The sequence below is a fragment of the Tyto alba genome, unplaced genomic scaffold (genome assembly GCF_018691265.1).
Source record: "Tyto alba isolate M040663 unplaced genomic scaffold, T.alba_DEE_v4.0 Super-Scaffold_42, whole genome shotgun sequence".
NCBI lineage: Eukaryota > Metazoa > Chordata > Aves > Strigiformes > Tytonidae > Tyto > Tyto alba.
In genome coordinates this window covers 12,334,075-12,355,537 of record NW_024881318.1, presented here as the reverse complement: position 1 = coordinate 12,355,537, position 21,463 = coordinate 12,334,075, and the positions used below count along the sequence as shown (strand labels likewise).

At 41.3% G+C, this 21,463-nt stretch overlaps 1 protein-coding gene across 13 annotated transcripts in view; it reads right to left on the bottom strand.

Moving 5' to 3' along the window:
* CELF4 (CUGBP Elav-like family member 4) overlaps positions 1 to 21,463 on the bottom strand; it is a 717,922-nt gene that overhangs the window by 80,611 nt on the left and 615,848 nt on the right. For all 13 annotated transcript variants that reach the window (XR_004409737.2, XR_004409736.2, XM_033011138.2 and 10 more), the window contains exon 6: positions 5,267 to 5,410. Coding sequence is in view for 11 of the 13 variants with exons in the window: in XM_033011138.2 (XP_032867029.1) it covers positions 5,267 to 5,410 (144 nt within the window). In the remaining 2 variants the exon portion in view is untranslated. The remainder of the gene's footprint in view (positions 1 to 5,266; positions 5,411 to 21,463) is intronic.

Below are 21,463 nucleotides of genomic sequence, written 5' to 3'. Positions count from 1 at the left end.
AATTTGAATTTTATTAATACTCTACAAAAACTAAACAAATGTGCAACACCTGGATACATGCATGTTAGTGTCTTTTTGAAGCCTGATACACAAGAGTTTTCATTTCTAACTTCCTGAGAACTATGGGAAAACCCCAAAACCCCAGAAAAGTATATAGAGCCCAAATCTGAGTGGTCATTATTTCTGAATTACCAGGGAGCTGTCAATCAGAAATATGGCATTAGCCCTGCTACAACATATTATGGCTTCAAAATAGCATCCTTTTCTGGAACAGATGAGAACAAGTGACTTGTGTAACAGATAGTATTTATAAAATATACTGGCCCATTTTGGTCATTGAGATATATTAATTATTATATGAAGAAGATAGTGTATTCAGTAAATTTTCCCTGTTTTCATAAGGCTAGCTGTATTTTTAAAGTATGTTTCTAAAATAATTTCACAGTATGAATTGAATAAATATTGGAGGAAGTGATTATTCCCTTCAGCACTACCTCAGGTTGTTTAACAGAAATATCCTTTCATCTCCACAGGAGTTGAGACAGAGAGGCAGAGGGGCACACCTACACTTTTATGGTCAGCTTTGCAGTCACTGCTGCCCTAACTTCCCAAGGTGACCACTTATGATGACTGTGAGCTTTGCTGTGCTGGATATGCTCAGATTTGTTGCAGTTATTCACTGCAGTTCAAGAGTTGCAACCATTTGTACTTTTTCAGGGAGAGAGACACTGGGATTTACTAATGGAAAAGGACTTGCTTCAGGCCTGACAGCAGATGTTACCACTGCCTATGTCGCCTCTGTCCTCATCTGTCTGGTTTTACTCACTAACTCTATGCTTGTCCCTTGCTGCAGGATGCAGTCAGTCCCACGGCTGGAATTTGTCCAGGAGATCGTGGCTAAAACTCCCACCCCATTTTTTATGCAAACTTGATTTATGACTTTGATCTTGGTTTAAATAATTTAAAAATTAAATAATTTATACAGTATCTGTCACTTTCTAAGGCTTCTTCCTTTGTTCTTACTTTGTTCTTCTGTATTTTCCTGTCTTCCTAGCCCTTTTTGATCTGTGCACATTTCCTTTTCTTCATGGTGGGGCAGCAGTGACATGAAACAGCTGCTAACTACTTGCCACTTTCTTGACAGAAAGAAGACATTCAGGAACTTTTGACATTGTTTCTTATTTGAGCCAGCACTATACTATCACCGTTATATTCTGGTTTGACTTTTACTGATCATTATTTTGGGCTTGGCCATCCCACTTCTTACCAGGATCTAAGAAGGTGTGCTCTTCTGCTCTGTGCTTGAGTGTGTGTCTGCAGGTTCGCACTCGATTGGTAGCAAATCAAAGGTGGTGCCACCTAGTATCAGTCTCCTTCTCTCCAGGATGAGTTCAGATCTATACCTCAAGCTGGACTTAACTGAGACTGCAGAAACAGCTATCAATAACCAGCTGATGTAGATCTACAGTAACCTGACAACAAAAAGGTCTGGTGCCCTATACATGTGTGAACTAACACAAATAATTGCTCCATAAAAGGGGAAGTTAAATGAGTATGGGAAGATATTGCTGAAAATAAAAAACCTAAAACAATCCAAAAAACCTGAACAAAATTAGTATAAGGGCTCTGGGAGCTCTAGGGAGCTATGAAGCCTGACTTAGCTTGAGCTGCATACAAAACAAGTGAAGTGGGTCTGATGTGACTTTCTGTGTCACTGAAACAGCACAGTGAGTTAGTGCCAAGATTTGTCTGTTCTGCTTGGAGGTAGCATACGAGGAGGGAAGGCAAAACAACACACAGAGGAGAACTCCCTTTGCTTCCTGAATTTTTATCTCTGGATCTAAAGCCATATGGCTGCTGAACCCAAGGACTAGTTGCTTAGCCAATGTGAGGCCATGGCTAATATTAAGGTTAAAGTTGCTTAAGCTGAGGTTGAGTGGCTTGGCAGTGAGCAGCAGCAGGGATTGAACTGTGTGATGGCCATTTGCTGACCTGCAAAGGAGGTAACTTAAAGAGGAGCTGGAGCCCAAAGCAGTCCTGGTGACAACACTAACCACTGTCAGTCAAACACTGATGGACTGAGTCCCTCGCTGCCTCTCCCCAGTGGTGCTGCTGAGTTTTCAAATCCATGGCTGCCCACTCATCTCTGGAACAGCTGCACTACATGGGTTTCTTCTGCACTGGCCACTTTGATGCATGGAGACATTTTGCAGGGGCTAATCTAGTCCTGGCAATGTGCATGATGCCTCTCTGAGGGAGATTCAGCAAGAAACAGCCTAGGGGACCTGGAAACCTCCTCTATGGGGACAGACCTTTAGAAACTATTGATTAACCAGCTCTCATGGGATTGTTTAGGAAGCTGCAAATGGAGAAATCTGCCAAGCTTGGACTGCAGTAGGATAGCTGTGAGGACAGATTAGAAGTAAAAATCAGAGAGCCTAAAGTCTCATGTTAGTCCTGGCCTTATTATTAAACACTGAGACAGTTAAACTTGTGTTACCATCATACCCTTGTGTGAAAACCCATGGAGAGACAGAACAAGAGAGAGCCATGTCCCTGAGGGAGAAGGGAAAATAAATAAATATGAACATCAGCTTAATTTGTACATGCGGAAATGAGACCAGTGGGTCAAACAATTCACCCAAGGTCACACGAGTTGCTGGTGGCAGTGGCATCAGCTGTCATCACTGTCCTGCTCTTGCATTTTCACTGTTTCACCTTCCCTTCTCCTGACTTGCCTTAGCTCTTCAACTTCAGTTTGGGCAGAATAAAACAGCCCCCTCCCTTTCTTTCTCCCCCTATCGATCTCTCCATCTCCTGCTAGCATTTGTGAGGTGCCAATCACCCTGATATCTAAGAGCCAGCAGTCCGAGGTGGATTAATCAGGACCAAGGGAATGTCACAGAGCCTTGACACTCCCTTCATTCCCTTTTGTGTGAGACTGTGAGATGAAGCAGATAGCGAGAGACACAGATAGGGAGCCTGATTGAGAGACAGCATCTGAGCACGCTCTGGGTGTACAGGCGCCACATGGAAATGTGATCCCATCATTTAGACAGCTCTGAAGTCCCCAGGGTAATTGGTGTCACCAGCTTGTCATATCCAATGGGTCAAGATCTAAAACTTATTCTTTCCCCCTTATTAGCATATTTACCAGGAAAAAAGAAGAGGATGGGTCCAATTCTGCTTTCACATAAATCAACAGGAAAAGTACTCATTAGTTTCATAGAGCAGACCCATGAACTGCTTTCACTCTTCCTTCAAGCGATAAATCCTCACTCAAGCACCTACTTTCACAATGTCCTGTGACAAATAGATGGAGGGAAATTTTTGTGGTGCAAAGGTGCAGATTGCAACCTTTTTTTATATCAACATAAACCTAAGTTGGTAATCAGAAGAATTACTCTGATTAAAAATTCTGCAAGAGTTTTTGGAGCATGGTATCAGGACAGCTGTGCCTTTACCACTTCTATTCTGCCTGATCAATTCCTGTAGTGTAACACTGGAGCCACATCTCCTGTCTGACAACCTCTATAGATGTTTGTCTTGAGATGCCCATGGGTCACCTCCTGTTAATTCCTCTGGTACTTGGGGACACAGATGCTGCATTCCTCTGCCTGGTTGCTGGCCACTGACTTGGGCTCATCTGTGATTTATTGTCTCTTTTCCTTCTCCTGCAGCCTTCCCTGGCCAGGAAGACAGTTAAACACAGCCAGACTCAGGAGGGAACATATCAGGAGGAGAGTAGGGGACAAAGCAAGCGTCAAAGATTGTCTTACACTGGAAATAAAAATGAAGAGGTCAAAATGGATGGAAAACCAGAATTTTTCTAGTGGAGAGAAAAAAAAAATGTCTAGAACACCAGGGGGTGCATCTGGAAGGAGCCGGGGGACTTCTGTGGAGCTCTACAGTACGTCTTCATGACTCTATATGGCTCATGCAAAGTGTAGGCTGGGTTTTACCAAGTGTTCAGTGACACATAGGACACTCAGTGGAGGACAGAAATTTCAAGGCCCTCAAGTTAAAGAAAGAACATGTGGATGTGGTGGGAAATCCATGGTGCCAACACATGGGAAAGTAATCAGGGAAGAAAACAGAGCCTTGTGGTCAGTGTGCCGGAAGGAGTATGGGTACTCTGGAATGTGATTCCTGAATTGGACCTGTATACCTAAGGCAAAGCATTTGGTCTCTCTCATTCAGGAAGATATTATTCTGGAAAATAGGACTAATGGTATTTCCCACCTGTACACAAATAGAGCACAGAGTACAAGAGGGCTACATTTACCACAAAATGGATGAAGCACTGTCACTGCCTATAAATCTGCTCCAGAGAAGTCAGCCAAAGTCACCTGGAAGCACTGTGTCTGGTTGCTGCAGGGATCATCTCTATTTCCCTCTGAAACATCTAACAGAGAGACCGTTACCTGAACCTGATCTTGTCTTGCAGGTCCTTGTTAATTGTAGCCTAAAGAAAGGTAGTTAAGTTAGAGGCATCCATTTCAGAGCTTCGTCAAGAGCCCAGCTCCCTGTACAGTCACATTTTCTCAGAGGCCCAGGGTCCAAGTTTGGTATGTAAGTGGGATACCTTAAGTTAGTGAAATACTGCTTCAAATAGTTGATGTGTTTTCCCAGTTTGCTTAAATCATACTGTTTTGGGGATCCAGGACTGTATATGTGCATATGTCTGCTTGTCTATTTTAGTATTATTTAACACAATTTCATGAATATTAAAACACTTCTGTCAACAGCTGCCATTTTATCCTGTGGTCACTCCAAAAGTATCCACAATGATGCATGGGTCAGCAAGGGCCTGGACAAATGGATCAGAGCCATCTCCCCTGTTCAGCTCAGTCTGTGTGGCTTGATAGCAGAGAAGGGCCAGAAAGGTGTTTCTGCCCTCACAAACCTTCTTTGGCACCAGATAGTGTTGATATAGGGCAGAGAACTAGGATAAGCTGAATTCAGGCCTATTTTAACCAAATCCTCAAAGGCTAGTTTGGATTTGAGAGCAATGGCTTAGACCCCATAGGCAATGTCTGTGTGGGTGCACACATGATGACTTTTAGTTACTGCTAGAATTGGTTATTTCAGCTCTGAGACTTGCCTGGGCATGGTTTAGTTTTCTCCCATTTTGTAAGCAGTTTAATGGAGAAATCACTGGTTCTTCCTCTGCCCAGTTGTTCCTCTGCTCATGTGTGCTTTTGTGCAGTTCTAGGTGTTATTTCCATTCCCAGGAATATGTGTAGAGCCAGATGTCTATACTTACTGCCTGTGCATAGGCACCATATGCTCCAAACTGGATGGCCATGGGATTGAACATGCCCATTTGTCCCGCCATCTGCTGCATACGTCTCATTGTACGCTCCTTGTCTGTATCTGCAAACTTCACCACCAGGCTTGAAGAGGCTCCCTGTAGGACAGGAAACAAAAGGAGACACAGAAGGGAATTAGTCCAATACACATTGGCTCATGCAATCCATACATCCAACACAGATTTGGTAGCATGGGATCCAGCTGGTGCTGATTTTTTCCATGCAACCTCTTAGACCTTTTGAATTCAACTTTTGCAAGAGGCTGAGAGCATCAGGTAGGAAGTAAAGGACCCTGGCGGGTGAATGACTGAGGCCAGCAGCCGGGTTCCTAGTTTCCTCCAAAATTCAAACTTCCAGGCTGTCATTAATCTTCTCGCTGCAAAAGTTGTTGTTCTATTCATTCAGTATAAAGAAAACCTTCTGGCCCAGTGGGTTGTCATCATCAGAGAATAAGAGCTGGACTCAATGCAGCAAAATGTAGGAGTTTTTGCTGGATGATTGTAGTAGGATTTGTGAACTGATTTATTTTAATGGAACATGTTAGCTCTGTTCATGACAGACCTCCTGAGCTGGATAACCCTTTCACACTGCTGTGTCTTGTAACCCCCATATCCAGCAAGAAATTCCTGCCCAGCCTTCAGTATGTTGTTCAGAGTGTATGTCTCATCATGAAGCAGTGTATCTCCAGCTCTGTTAAACTAGGGGAACAAAAATAGTAGCTGATAGACCTGAGTTTCGTCTCCATGAGCAGTAGTCAACAAAGGCTACTACAGAAGAGTCTGCATTTAATGTTTCACTTTTCCAGAAAAGCTTTACAATGTTTAGGTTATGTCTTCACTCAACACTGGTGCAGAACTACAGATGATCGTTGGAGCTGGCTGCAGATGTCTGTGAAATATGTAGAGGTTTGGGGAGTGAAAGTAATCCCTCTCCTCCCCAAAATGAGATGAAAGGTCAGCAACTGTGATTCTTAAATTTATGACAAGAGGCAGAGATGGAAAGAAATAGATCTGATGAGGAAGGAAGGCACTGATATTTCTTTGGCTGGCTCCAAGGATGTCCTAACTTCATGGGTCAGTTGATTCCCCACAGTGCGATCTCCCCGGGGAAAGAGGGGTGCAGTGGAGGAGGGAGCTGGCAGCAGCCCTGACAGCAGGCAGACAGTTGCCTTGGGAGCTGGGCTTCCACTGAGCCTGGGGAGATGGGCAGGTGAGCTGTCAGGAGACTGACAAAGAGCATCTGAAATCATCGTGCTCCTATGGTATGCTTCCCTTTTGATGCACTGGTGTTCACTGATGGAAATACAGTCAGTGGACAAATTGCCAGCTCAGCCTATGGCAGTGGTAGTAGAGGAAGACCAGCTCCATGCCAGACAAACTGGGCTGTTGCAAGGCTCTCATTTTTCTAGCAGAGATGGGATTGCACAGGGGGAGTGTTATTAACTGGCTTACACACACCCCTATGCACATGTAAACAGAAAAAAACAGTCTCAATGAAAGCAGAATTGCTCTGTTATGAATTAGGAATAGCATAGTAAACCACAACTATGGATGTACGTGTACCTAAGTCCAAGCTATGCATATTCAATAGCTTGTCCAGATCCTCAGTTATGAATAAAGACTTGCTAAAAAAACCACAACAGACAATCTAAGGCCACACAATCAACAATGTTCCTCTGTATTAGCAGCCTGTTCTGGGAGGAAGTGATTTTCATTGCCAAAGAATCTTTCTTTTTGACCTGTTAGTCTCTCTCTAATAAATCTATAACCCACTCAAACAATGTGGTGAATAGCAAAGGGGTTGAAAGAAATGCGTTAGGAAAACAAAGGGATGAAGGGATGAATGCTCTATTCAAGGGTGGAGAAAAGTCTTCAGAAGTTTTAAGAACAAAACAGAAAGCAGAAGGGGGCAAGAAAAAAAAATCTAGCCAAAATTCCCCTGCATTTCTGCTCAAGGTTGGATGACTTTTCATTTTTTAAAGTCACATGAAGTAGTTATTGATCGTTCCCCAAATCACACTCTTAATTGCAGCTCATCGACAAATGAATATTTTAATGCATACATTTCCTGCTAATTATCACCTGGACCAGTCCTTAATTAGATTTCAACACTCATTTAATTAACCCTGATCCAAGAGACTGTTTGGTAACCTGAATCTAATGTTTTAAACCTATTTGGGGAGAGGCACTGGTCCACAGCAGATTGGGTTGTTCAGAGCTGCTGTTGTGATTTGCAGAGTGAAGGCTGCAGGATGGTCAGCACAATGCAACACGGAGGATTCTGAAACTGAATAATGTGAATAAGTAGTCACCTCTGAAAATAGGTTTTGAATATGTGGCCTGTTATGGTTAGCAAGATGGAGAAGTGTAAATAAGTTGGTGTCTTCCTTCCCCTTTTCTTTCTATCTCTATTTGCCCTCGAAGTCTTAGGGCCACAGAACTGCCTCAGGAAATTGATGATGCCTCACACTGTTGAAAACCAAGCTATTATTGTACATGGCATTATGAAAACATGGGTAACATCCACATGAATTTCTTGCCCCTGGTGTGTTCTTTCCTCCTGATGTGAGTAATAGTGACTGCACAGCAGCCATTTGACCCAATGGGATCTAAGACTGCCGCTTATGAGATGTTTTTCTGGGTTACTTGTCACAACAGGACTTCGGGCCTCTTTGAACATCACTATCATATACACAGGGAAGAAAGACCATTGGCAAATAGAAGCAAGTTAGAGCACACACTACGAAGAAAGAGGAGAAAAAGGAGTGTTTTTTAAAAGTGGTCTGCAGAGATGTACATGTAAGCAGTTAGAGATATGTAGCCAGTAGAGATGCTGCATTGCTCTTGAATATGAAGACTGACCTTGGGACTGATGTTTTCTGTATGTGGTTCCTCAAGTGCAGCCCTTTCATGTGACCCAAAGGAAATCAGGCAGTAAACTCTATCACATCACCCAACGTAGGCTTTTTAGCAGAGGAGTCAGCCAAGGAGTGCTGTTCATCTACATCAGAACAAGACTTTTTTCTACTCCAGTGACTCTACTAATCCACTGGATAACATTAGAAATGCCCCAGAATGGGACATATTTTCCATAGGGTAAAAACTGCAGAGCCCTTCATCTGGACTTCTTATTGTTTCTGTAAGCAGTTAAACTATGGTGTAAATCAGCCACTGTCTGCTGACAAAGGCAATAGGTCCTGTCTGCTCAGTCATTTATTAGTAATACATAATATCCTTATTGCTCTCTCCGGCTGTTGGACTGGACCTTATATTTTGCCAAACACTAAGAGAATTACAGTGGGTAAGTCAATAATGTTTGAAATGTACTTTGAGATCTGTGTTAATTCTGCATTTTACCAAGGAAAGGGCTTGTTTATTTCTCTACCTGGCAGATTCACAGTCAAAAGAGACTATATGAAAGTGAGCATTCCTGCTGGTGTCTCTGCAATAGGCTACTTGGAATTGGCATTTATCTCCTTTCCCATCAAATCAACCTCCTTTTTCAAGTGCTTTGATAACTACTGATGAAAAGAATAATATAAGGGCTATGTATTATTATCCTTTCCCTACTCTCTCTTGGGCCAACAAGTCTACTTAATATGACTATCTTTCCTCCTGTCCCCCTTCTATGCGTGATAATGAATTACTCCCCTTAGTCAGCAAAGTCAGATGTGCTCCAGGCTTGTGGGGTGAGGGAAAAGATGGAGGAAAAATCACTCTGCACCACACTCACTTTGTAATCCCTAATCAGAGTCGTCTGTGGGAAAAACTAATTTCCCAGCCTGTCTTGAAGTGTGAAATAAAGTAGTTCTTGAAAACAGGAGCTTGACAGGTTTCTCGTGAAATTTCATATTCAACTAAAAATAAAATATCCATCCATTGATATTTCATTTAAAGGCAAAGGAAAACAAATCTTTTGCCTGGTTGTTGGGACTGTTTCCCATTAGTTATGGCCTTCCAAATGGAGTGTATACATAGATTAAGCAAAAGCTTTTCAGGAGACCAGATAATACTGCATGGCCTTGGGAAAGTTGTTATTTCCTAGAACAATATTCATAGGAAAAGTTTTGTGAAGATGTTTCCTTGCAGCACATATGACAGGAATATTCTTTTCCTGTCAGCCCTATAACTGTCTGGTGACTCAGTAGGTTACCGATCCCTACAGATGGTTAGACATCTTTTTCTTGTAAAATTGATGAATTTGGGCCTAATTTTCCAAAGCCATTAAATCATGTTTCACTTTAAGCTTAGTAAATGTCCTGTTGGAGGTAATCATACACTTAAGTACTTTACTGCAAAGGTGTCTCTTTCATGCAGGTGAGATTTTGTATATTGGTTAGCTCAGGTGGAGCCAGTTAAAAGTTCTGGGCCAAAAATATTTAAAAATATTGTTACATTAAAGGTCCAGTGACTAAAGCTCTTGAGTATTAGAGATCTGAATGTGCAGATCCTGTTAAGTACCTTTCAAAATGCCAGCTGTGCACACCAGCCAAGATGCTTAAATGAATAGGTGCTGCTGGATATTTCTTATTTGGGCAATCAGACTACCTTCCTAAGTGTCACCATGTGAATGGGATTGCTTGTGTTGGGAATTTTGCCTTAGCATTCCCTTTGCAGCTGCAAAACAGAGCTGGGAGGATACTGACCTTCAGCGAGCCATTCAGGGTGGTATTTCCACACAAGGATCCTGGAGGTTAGGGACTGAAAGCTGAAGGAGGATTTATTTGCTCTAGTCTCTGTCAGATCAGGCCTTTTGGTATGATGCTTCTTAAGTCTGGGAACAAAACCAGATTTTTTTTTGGAAATGCCTATGTAGCTCTACTGAAAATAGGGCTGCTCAATTAGCCAGTGGGGTTTTAACCCCAACCTGGGATTTTAGACAAGCTAAAAAGAAACTATTGTCCAATTAAAACTGTAGAGCAGAGGGAATTTTAGCTAGGTAGAAATGGAATTACCCATGCTGGAAGATAGCCAGAAGACCAGGACTAACATCCCACCCCTCTTGTGAAATATGCAATATTTTTCTGTAGTGAGAGCTTCAATTTCATGTCTCATCTGAAAGATGAGTAGGATAGCAGTCACTAGGAACAATTTCCACCATACAGTCCTGAGAGCTGGTTTAGACACCCTTGATAGGAGAGTGACAGAGATGGAGAGGGGAAAGAATACATTCATCCAGGCCTGGAGTGACAGACCCTTTGACAATTCTGCTCCCTCAGTAGACAGGATTCTTCATGCAATGTCTAAGTAGAGAGGGTTGCTGCAGGTACTTCCCTTCACAGGTCTCTGGAGCTGTAATTTATTTGGAGTGGAAGCTTGATTTAGGTTTTACTTGCCCATACACTACTTAGCAGGTGTCTCTCTGAGCTAAAGTTATTGCTTTCCACAGGGCAACAGAATCATTGACTCCTGGTGGCTCTGTACCCAATTCTAATTAGGAAGAACTAGATATATAACCCAGGTATTACTACACCCCTCAAATCAAAGCTAGGTACCCAAACAACCTAAACTTCAAAGCAGAGTTCTTCAAGCAGCATCACATTTTACAGCTCAGTCTATGGATAATAAAAGTCCTCATAGAATCATTCACCTTCCTTAATACATTATAAAGTGGAAAGTGGTGTTATACCAACATACTGGAAATTCTTACCTGCTATTTAGAAATATGAAGGCAATAAATAATTCCTTTTTGTCTATTTGAAAAAAAAAAAAAAATCCAGAATTCAAAAGAAAATATTACAGCTTTCCCTTTCCCAATAAGAGTAACATGGTTGGGAAGATAAGGTGTATTTAGTTCTGTATCTACTAAAAATATATTTGTCCCGAAGATATTCTTACAGCAACAAATGATGGTTTGATGTAATTTTTAAATAAATTATTACTATTAAGAAAATGTTTGGTAACTGCAGCATAAAGCCCCATGAAAACTAGTATCTGAATGATCTGTCCTTCTAGCTAAATAGGCAAGGGTGAAAGTAAGAGGTTTGGAGTAATTCCAGAGTCATAAAGTGAACTGTCTATTGTTATAGCAAGGCAGTATCACAACCAGGTATGGAAACCCTGATGCTTCAGAACTCTCCTCACATGGGCTCCACTCTTGCTTGGCAGTTCAGGATGAGGACATGAACAACCTAAGATGACTTGGAAAGGAACAAATGTTGAGGAAGGGCTGGAAAGCTGGGCAGATACATTTCAGTTGTGCATGTGACATATAAGAACATTTCAGTGGCACTGAGTTATAAGCATGCTGCACATGACTGGGCATCCCAGATCACTGTCATGCTGTATGACTCTAGGCTATCATGGTGTAAAGCATTATGCTTGACTGGGATGGTAAGATGTGTTTGCATTTTTGCAGCATACTTAAAGTGAAGATCTCCTCCAAGCACGGTACAATCACAGGGTCATTAACTGATATATGATTATGTTTTCAGGGAAGTATCATCAGTACTTCAGTATGATGAAACAGTTGGCTAACTGAAGATATGAGGTGGTGTAAACTCAGTGAAGTTCTGCTGGTTTTGCTGGAATAAGAAGTTGGTTTGTGCTGAAGGATCTGCCCTTACTGCATTCCACTCCACAAAGACTGAAATGTGTCTCCTTGCTGCTGGCTGAGTCTTCACAACTGCTATTCCTGTAAGTACCACACAGACCTTTGGGATGGGAAATCAAGCATATTTCTCTACCTGATTTCACTTGGCAGGGGACATCTGAGGCAAATATCTTGGTGCCTTGTAGGATGCTTTGCATTTGTGAATTTGTGCCTACCTCAGTTGAGGGTCTTATCTGAAAGCTATTATTTCAATCTAAATACATCTTTGCCCTTTAAAAAATCATTTTGGTCTTTGTAAAATCCATTTGGGTAATAACTACTGAATCCCTTAATGCCAGCTATGTTTTATATAGGGATTGCAATCTACCAACTACTAAGGTCTTTCTGTTTTCCTTGTTAAAATGTGTGCTATCAAGACCACCTACCTGAGCAGGACTGGGAAGGAGTGGATTGAAGGGAAATGAGCAGAAGTATCCAGAGATTTAATGATGATACACATAAATCAAAGGGAAGATCCTACTGATGGAAATGAGGTGTGGAGCAAAAGAAAGAGGAAGGGAAGAGGGGGAAGAAAGAAACTCCCCACAAAGGAAGCAGAGAGGTAAAGACCTAACACTGACATCTTCATTCCTCTCCATGGTGGGAAGAGCACATCCTTGTTGGGGGAACACAGTGATGCCCAGTGAAGCTCGCTCCAGTAAGCTGGGAACATCCTTGCTGGTCAGGGAGTGTTTTATGCCTCCTAGGCTGGAGGCTAATCAACATCTCTGATATCCCAGAAAGGATATTTTGTGAACTATTTTAGCCCCTGCAAGTCCTAATCTCATCCAGTTGAGGCAACTGTTGAGCACAGTGAGCCTCACAGGGGCTGCTGCTACTGGCACCAGGACTTAAGCAATGCTCAGTGGTGTTACGGCCCGGCTCCCACTTTCTCCCAACTGCCTCCACAGCTGTTGATTTAGTTCCCAACTCCCCTTGGACCAGTCAAGAGACATTGTGGTGCTCATCAAATCTTTTGTTTAGAGTGAGGATGTGTGACACACAAGCAGTTATCCCACTTATCCCATTTGGAGACAATGCTGTGGTTCGGAGGGAGCAAGGAAGCCTAGAGAAGATGGTGAATGAGTTTTTTCATGTCCCATGGGTCTCTCCACTGTCCTGACAGATGCCTGAATGGCTACAGAGATGTGACTTGAGAAGTAATGGCCATCTTTGGCGCCAGTATGATTCATATACCCTGTCAAGGATCCAGCCTGCCTGGATTTCTATTCTGGGACCCAGAAACATGTGATTTATTAGTTCATTTATGGAGCAAGAGGAGAGGCAGGGAACATGGTCTTTTAATTTTATTTTTTATAGAAAAAAATAAGGGAAATTATAGTAACACTGGGAAACTGCTGGCCCAAAGGTTGTAGAATCAGCTGTCTTGGTGGCAGCAGTGGGGTGGGATGGTCTACAAACCTTAGTCCCCCTACAGCCAGAACTTGTTGCCCAAAGGAAGGTGAGGATGTACTATCAAGAGACATTGGATTTTGGTGAAAGAAATGACTGCAAATTAGCATATAGGTATTACACATCCATTGCTTGTTTCATCCCAAAAGACAAAATATGACTTTATAAATAGTGTTTAGGTAGTGTATTCAGAAAAATCATTCATTACTGGAAGGAGGGCTAGGCCTGCTGCTGGTGAGTTATGAATGGGTTCCTTATGTATTATTATTTTTTAATAGAAGGAATGGGAGTGCTGTGCCACAATGGGTGTGTGTGTTATACAAAGACATTCTATGGAGTGCATAGTCTTTAGAGAGCAGAAGATCAACAGTGAAGAGGGAAAAAAGGGGTCTGGGTTAACATCTCCATTACTTTCCATCAGCTTCTCCAACACGAACAGTGTAAAACAAAGCCTCAGTCTTCTGCATTAATTTGAGCAGATGGACTTGCATTGATGATACCCCACTCCGCCTGGGACTTTGTGACTTTGGACAAGTAACCTTAAGGCAAATTCAGCCGTAAGTCATGAAGGGCACTTAGATGCAGGACTCTTATGAACTTTCACCCAGAATTACCTTTGAAAATCCCTACTTTATGTTTCTGTGTTCATGTAAAACTAAAGACTTTCCCATTTCCTATTTACTCTGACAGCTTGAGGGGGTCAGTGACTCTCTATCTCTCTACTGACTGTCACAAGGCAACTTTCATTAACTGACAACTTGAGCCCATTTTGGAATCTCAATGAAAGTAAATTTTCTTGGTTAACTGATACTCTGAAACATGGTCTGTTTAACTGTTATCTATTTGTATTATGGGTTTGTCTAAGGTTCTGTTTATTTTACCTAGTTCTTTTGAAGACACCCTTGGGAGGTGAGGTGTTAGACTGGCAGCTTCAAGTTTGACCTTAATTCTACACTTTTTGGACTTAAGTAAATAATAAGATTTAGATGCTCAAGTATTCACTGGTTATTATTTCTCTACCAGGACTAGGAACAAGAATTGCGATGACTTTTTCTACAAACTAGTTAAATATACTGCTTAACTGTGTACAAGACCAGTTCATTGCTAGACATTGTGTTGTTGATTCTTTTGCTTATCTCTTGTGCATTGTCCCATAGAGGGACATTCAGATGACCTAATTGCAGCCATTTTGGGTATCTATTCTAAATCATCAATTACTTAAGACATACAGATGTCTCTCTGAGGCGCTAGTCTCTATCCATCAACTGTAAGAGAAGTATAGATGAAAGGACTTCAGATGACCTCAAAGTTTTAGACTTTGACCAACAGTTTGATGCTTAGTTGGTAAGCTGCTGAGTGTGGGAACTCTGATGTAAGGGGTTTGTATGGTGCTTAGCACACAACAATTCCATGCAAGATCAACAATAACTACATTTACAACAGTAGTAGTCTTAGAGGAAATCTGCTAGAGTTTTTTTAAGAGGGTGAAGAGCATGTTCCTGTTGAGCCCGGAAAACATGAAGCTGTGGCTCCACACACCTAGCAAACAGATTTGTTTAACTTCCTGAAAACGTGTCTTGCTGGAAGTGGAATATGCTGCAAATTTTGAACTGCAGTTGAACTCCCACAAATTTTTGGAAAAGACAAACTCTTCTTCTGAGTACTAAAGGCTGACGTGTCCTGAAGGGAGAAGGAGAATGTGCAGCTGGATGTGTGTGTGTATTTGCAAAGAAGGGAGGAGAGATGAGGAAAGTTTCTCCTATGAAAGAAATGATCCAATTTGAAGCAAGTCCCTCATGGGAAGAGCTGTGACAGAGGCTGCTCTGTTCCTGTTAATTTTCACAGTGCAGCTGTCAGCGGGTCTGTAAATAGTACTCTGCGAAGCCAACACTTCCTATCCACACATCAACCATTCAATTAACAGAAGAACAGAAGAAGGAAATAAAGTGCACCACAACCTTCTATCACGGCTTTGATGTTTCCCAGCAATTTATGAAAGTGTACACAAATCTAATTACAAGCCCCACTGCTTCCCATTTACATGGAGCTCCTCAAGTTCAGAGCTGTTTATATCAAAATAATTGTTAAAAATACCTCGGCTGATCTACGGCATTGTGGCCCCCCACTCACCGGAGCCGCCACGCTGCTCCTCCCAGGGAGTTTCTGCCTACTCAGCACTTTGGTGCCAGCCTGCACACATAATAACAGCAGATTCCCTGCCGCTCTGCAAGCAAGGCGCCCAGGCTACAGCTTTATCATGCCCACAAAGGCCTATTTTCCTTCTTTCCTCCACCTGCTCAGAGCTCCTTCTGCAGACTCTCACTGCTTTCTCTTCCATCCCTATTTCACCTAAATATTCCTCTGCTGTGTTGACAGGGGGTGAGAACAGCTGCTCAGCCAGTTTCCATAATGCAACTGTGTCTGAAGGCAACTTCGCAGTGCTTTGCAAAGTTGTAACTGCACTGTAGGAACGAACAGCAATAATAATAGCAGTCATAAATATCAGCTGGGGATGGTTTCTTTGATGGGGTACCTGAACATCCAAAACCAGGATGATGAGAACCGATGCACCGTTAGCCATTAATTTGAAAGAGGGTCACTGCACATGACATATTGACAATGACACTTGTTTGTTGGAGCAGTTTTTGACAATCTCATATTTAAGTCACTCTCACTTGGTAAACTATACAGGTAAAAAATTCCTCCAGCCTAATTAATGACAAAAATCTCTTATGGTATGCAAGGGTAGAGAGCACATAGTATAAGGCAAGAGAATTCCTTCATCTGACTGTTCATCATGTTTGGCTGGGTATTTCAGTGCTATGAGTGGACTTCCAAAGAACATCGTGTATGGAGGCTGAAAGTCAACCTTGTCCAAGTTACTGTCATTCGTATTTTCTTGATTAATTAAAAAAAATATTAAATACAGCAACTAGAAATCTGATTGGTCTGTCGCCTAACAACAGTGAGTAGTAATTGTATGATTTGATATAGGTGGTTCTTGAACAGAGATTTTAAGTTGTTTTTGTCACTTATGTTGATAAGAGCTGCACAGAAAAATGTTGAAATCAAATCCCCGAAGTTAACAAAGTTTTGGGTTGCAGAACTTTTTCTTTTTTTTTTTTTTTTTTTTTTTTTTTTAAGTTCAACTAAATTGAATCTTTCTCTGAAAGGCAGACATCTGTTCAGTGCTTTTATCCAAGTCTCATATTTTCCTTTCTTTTCACAAAACCAAGGATTCCATCCAAAAAGTAATTTTCATGGAAGATGTTTGCCCAGGCAGAGGTAGACTTTGGATGCTATTGTCTGGACAAAGAAGAAATGCTGTGTTTTGACCAAGCTGCTGCAGACTTCTATAGAAAAACAAAAGAAGACTTGCCCTGTGTGGTGGGAGAAGCCACCTTACAGAGTTCTAGAGGTCTTAATGGTCTTAAATTTAATTCATTAAAGAAAGGTAAAGAGTTAATGTAGTGCTAACAGTGTGTTAGTCAAGTTCAGAGTACACCTAACAAATCAGTAGGCAGAGAATTCAGATGTGGGATGCCAGGTTTCTGAACCCCAAATTGCTTTATTTGGGCAGCAAACAGGTGGAACAAGATACAGTTCCCCTCACATTGGAGATGAAATTAAGTGTCCACTCTAAGCTGCACACTCAGTAAAGCTCCTTGCACACGCAGCAGGGAGGCAGAAGCCTCCATGGATCAGTCAGGTAATCTTAAACTACATGTCTGAGCTATGTGGAAGTAGTCACCATTAGACAAGAGGACAAGTGAAAACCTTTAATATCTGATTGTAAGTGGCTAATGTCAGGTGTATAGAGTCACCCTAGATCTTTATCTCCAGCAAGATTACTGTGGAAGTGACAAGTGCAACAGAAGGATTTCAGGGTGGCAAAGGTGTATAACTGGCAAGCAAAGGAAATTGTAGGCTCAGACATCTGCAGGAAACAAGTGATTTTAACTTCTGTTTTCAAGTGATATGGGTTCCTTTTCATTCCAAGCTGCACTTCAGTTGAAGAACCACCATTTTGGAACTGGCAGGCCATAGGAATCTGACTCTTAGAATTAATTAACAAGCACACTTATGTTTGGGTTTTGATTTGACAGGTTTCAAAATCTATTCTGTAAAATAAAATTCCTCCAGAGGTATCTATTTCTTTCTATTGATTATAATAGAAGCTTAAATGACAAACACTTAGATGACAACCTCAGACATAGTTCCTTAAATTCTGGATGTCTCAAATTAGGTAAGATGAGTCCTACCTCAGGCATTCAGTGGAATTAGGGGTATCTCTACTGTAATTAGTGAAAGCGACAGGCATGCCCAGAAGGTGATTTAGCCCATACTAGTACAGATAGATAAAGGGAAGAATGCAGAAACCTCTAGAAATGTTTCTCTCTCTCTCCTTTCCATAGGAATCTTAGAAGATGTTTAGAGTAGATTTCAAACTTTGAGACTGTTAAATCTAAATCAAATAAATCACACTCTTCATTTCTTCTCATCTTTATGCATAAAATGTAGATAATACTGTTTTACCCCTTCCAGGAATTAATTCATAACAAAAGAAATTCTGAGGTGCCACAGTAGGTGAGATGGTAAAAAAGGTTCAACGGTAATATAATTTTCAACCCTGTGTACTTTCTGGGTAGGATAAAGGCTGCTGCCATTTAGGTATGCATGCTGAAGTGTAGAGGAGGGTTTATTCTGAGTGGGTGGATGGACAAGACCGTATCTTAGATGTGTTAGAAGTGTTGTGTGGAATGACTCTTCAACACTTGGCTGTTTCCCAGATATGAAGACAGGAAGAGAAGGAGAAAACCAAGCTGAAGATGATGTCTAGGTAGGAGCATGACTGACAGGTAGGATGATAATGTTGTCCACAGTGATTGAGAATGGAGGTGGAGGAGAGAGGAGGCAGGGTTTAGGAAAAAAAGTTGAAGAGCTGTTTTTTATATATTGAGCTTGATCTGACAGCTAGGCATCCACTAGGAGATGCTGGAAAGCCAGGCCAAGATTTTAGTTGTGCACGAGTCAGTCCTGCAGGAGAGAATTTAGATCTACAAGCTGTCACTATAAAAATAGTAACTGAGTTTGTGTTGGTGGATAAGGCTGCTAGGGACAAGACTTGGATGAAGAATGGAAGTGAATCATGTGAAGAGACCTGTTTATGGCCCCATATGGATGGGTAAGAGAGACAGGAGGCAACAGAGTAACCAAAGCTAAAACTACAAGGCATATAATTGTTATAAATACATGCAAAATTACAGGAAATTTATGATCTTTCATAAATGAGGACATGGAGAGCAAGTAAAACACTGTTCTAAAGCTGTTGATTTGATAGGCAATATGATTAAAAAAAAAAAAAAAACAAAATTTCTCTTGACAGGTAGATACAGAGGGAACTTTGGGCCTGCTCAAAAGTAAAGGATTTTGGGAAAGGTATTTCTAAAAGCAATTGATTGTGTGAATATTGGAAAGCTGTAGACCTGTTTGGTGGGCCCTTAGGAGAAACAAGTGCCTTGAATTGGGAAGTGGGCTTGTGATGGGTGGCAGTCAGGCACCTGTCCAATGAAAGGTTAATAAATAAACAAACAAACAAAAAAACCCACAAAAAACTTTCATAAAAGAAAGTTGCTTTTTGAAACTATTAGGCAACATATGTTGTGTGAACAGGAAGTCACAGAAGAGCAATAATCCTGACAGCTGTGGAGAAACAGGAGTCTGCTGCAGGAGTGAACGGCTCGAGACCTGACAAGAATGATGATGGACGCCCCGTTGGTAGTACATGAGGACAAGGCAAGAGACATTTAAATTGGCTGAACCACAGGAACAAGTTTGAGTTGGCATCACAGCCGGACAAATAAGGCCAATCCTAATGGACAAAGAAATGTGAGGGGGGACTGAAGGAAAATGGCAGCAATGCACCTCACTTTTCCAAGGACGAGGTCTACATCGCCATCTCACCACGAGGTGGCTGCATTTCTCTGTTAACATCCAAGCCCTGAAAGAAGCTGCACGCCCTGAAGCACCATGAAAATTAGAATGGGAACAGAGATAATTTTCAGGATTTGGCCCATCTCAATCAAAGTGTCTTAGAAATTTTGAGGGCCTGTGGGAAAAACAGTGTGTGCTCCATGTCTTGATCAAGAGATCATCACTAGAAAGGTTGTCACTAGTCTGCTGAGCCATGGTAAGTGTCTGTGTGCCTGCTCATAGCTCATGGGAAATACAAAGCAATGCTGCAAAACTTAGCTTACAATGAAGAGGATGAAATTAATAATTCTCTACTTTTCCTTATGCACACTTGTCAAGCCATGGAAACTTGTGAGCCTGGGATATGCATCTAGTAAGGGTTAAATTGTGATGCTATTTCAGAAGCCCAGATCTGGTTATACAAGAACATTTCAATAACAGGTATTTGAATCAAATAAGTCAACAAGAAGAATGGTCCAATAAAAAACGACCCATGAAATGGCCAAATTCTTCATTGTTTTGCACATACTAAGATCAGTTGACATCAGCAGAAAAGAACACAAATTTATTCCCTAGTGGTGAACAGATGAGTGATTTTTTCTTATCTAGAGTGTGCTGAAAGTAGGAAGGATAAGGTCTGGGGATATTTTAGGTATACTAGATCTAAATAAAATCTTCAACTATCCTTGGGTTTTGTCTGTTTTCTCCCATCTTCCTCTCACCTCTGTCATGTGAGTTTGTATGATTTTTGGGACAAGGACTGACTTTTTATTACACCTTTTTGCGGTACCACACCCTATGGAACTGCAATTCCTGATGTCAGTTTATAGACACTATCATTTCGGTTCGAAGTTTGAAAGTCATTAAAAGTACCTCTTTGACCTGTCTCAGGAAAGTTGTTCATAGTATTTCACTATGGGGTGTCAGTTTCAAGTCTAACTTCTGGTTTTGTTAGAAGGAATCTTTTAGGAAGAGACTCCTAAAAGTATTGTAATACTTCAAAAAATTGAGACCTTCTGTTTTTAAAGAGATTTTTTTCAGTAGTATCACTGGTAAACATGTACCATTTTTAAACTTATTTGTTTAGGACAAGGTTCCAAAAAATGAGATCTTGATGATTTGCTACATTTAGAAACCTTCCCCCTGCAAAGAATTTTCCATTTTTGTCCCTGAAAAGATCTAGAGACAATCTTCCAGGCCCACTTTAAACTTATTTGGATAAATTCATGAATTTACATTAGAGTCTCTTACTGAAAGGGAGATTTTACACTCTTAAATATTTTTTATTGAGCTTTCCTGTATCCTTTCCAAGTTGTCGGCATGCTTCTTAGCCTTTCATGATTTACACTGTGAATAATTAGTAATAAAAATAATATATTATTATAATAAACCAAACCATGTAGGACCAGATTGTATTTCCTTGCTGACAGTGGAATGCCTTACACTCCTCTGGGTCTGTGTGATGTTATTCAAATATAAATTTGCATAGAAAATACATCTCCATTTCTACCTTCCTGAACTATCAGGCTTGAAATCTCATATTACTAGATATTTGTCCAAGTAGAATGATCCTGCAACTGTTTCCTGGAAGATCCAGTAGTTGGTCTGACTGTCTTTCAAAATTTGGATGCAGGGGACCACATTTAGGCCTAGGTAGACACTTTTGTAGTAGTAGTGAGAGGTGCCCATCACTGTGTGATTTGTCTCTAGCTTCTAGTGCCACCACATGAACATGCTGCTCTCTGCTGAATGCTAGCAAAAAGTTCATTATTCTTCACCTAGAGGCAGGGACTCTTTGGTGGGGTGGGGAGGAAAGAAGCCTTTAAACACAAGTTTCTACTTGATTCATCCCTCTGAAACTTGAAAGGTTACACTCATGGTTAGTTTGACCCAACATTTTTGTCATCTATGAATCAAATGTCTTTTTTTTGGATCATCAAAACTGCTGGTGACAGAACACAGCACACATTGGGGTTCTGCACATATGTGAAATGACAGTGTCATTCTGGTCTTTCCGCTGATGAGTTAAGCACATCCAAGGCCCTTCATGCCTGAGCTGTTATTCATCCTTCCTAGATGATAAGTTGCAGAATACAGATTTATCATCCCTCCTCCTGAATCAGGCCATAGGACAGCAAAAGCTGGTCTATCCTCACTTGCCCGTGTTTGCAGAG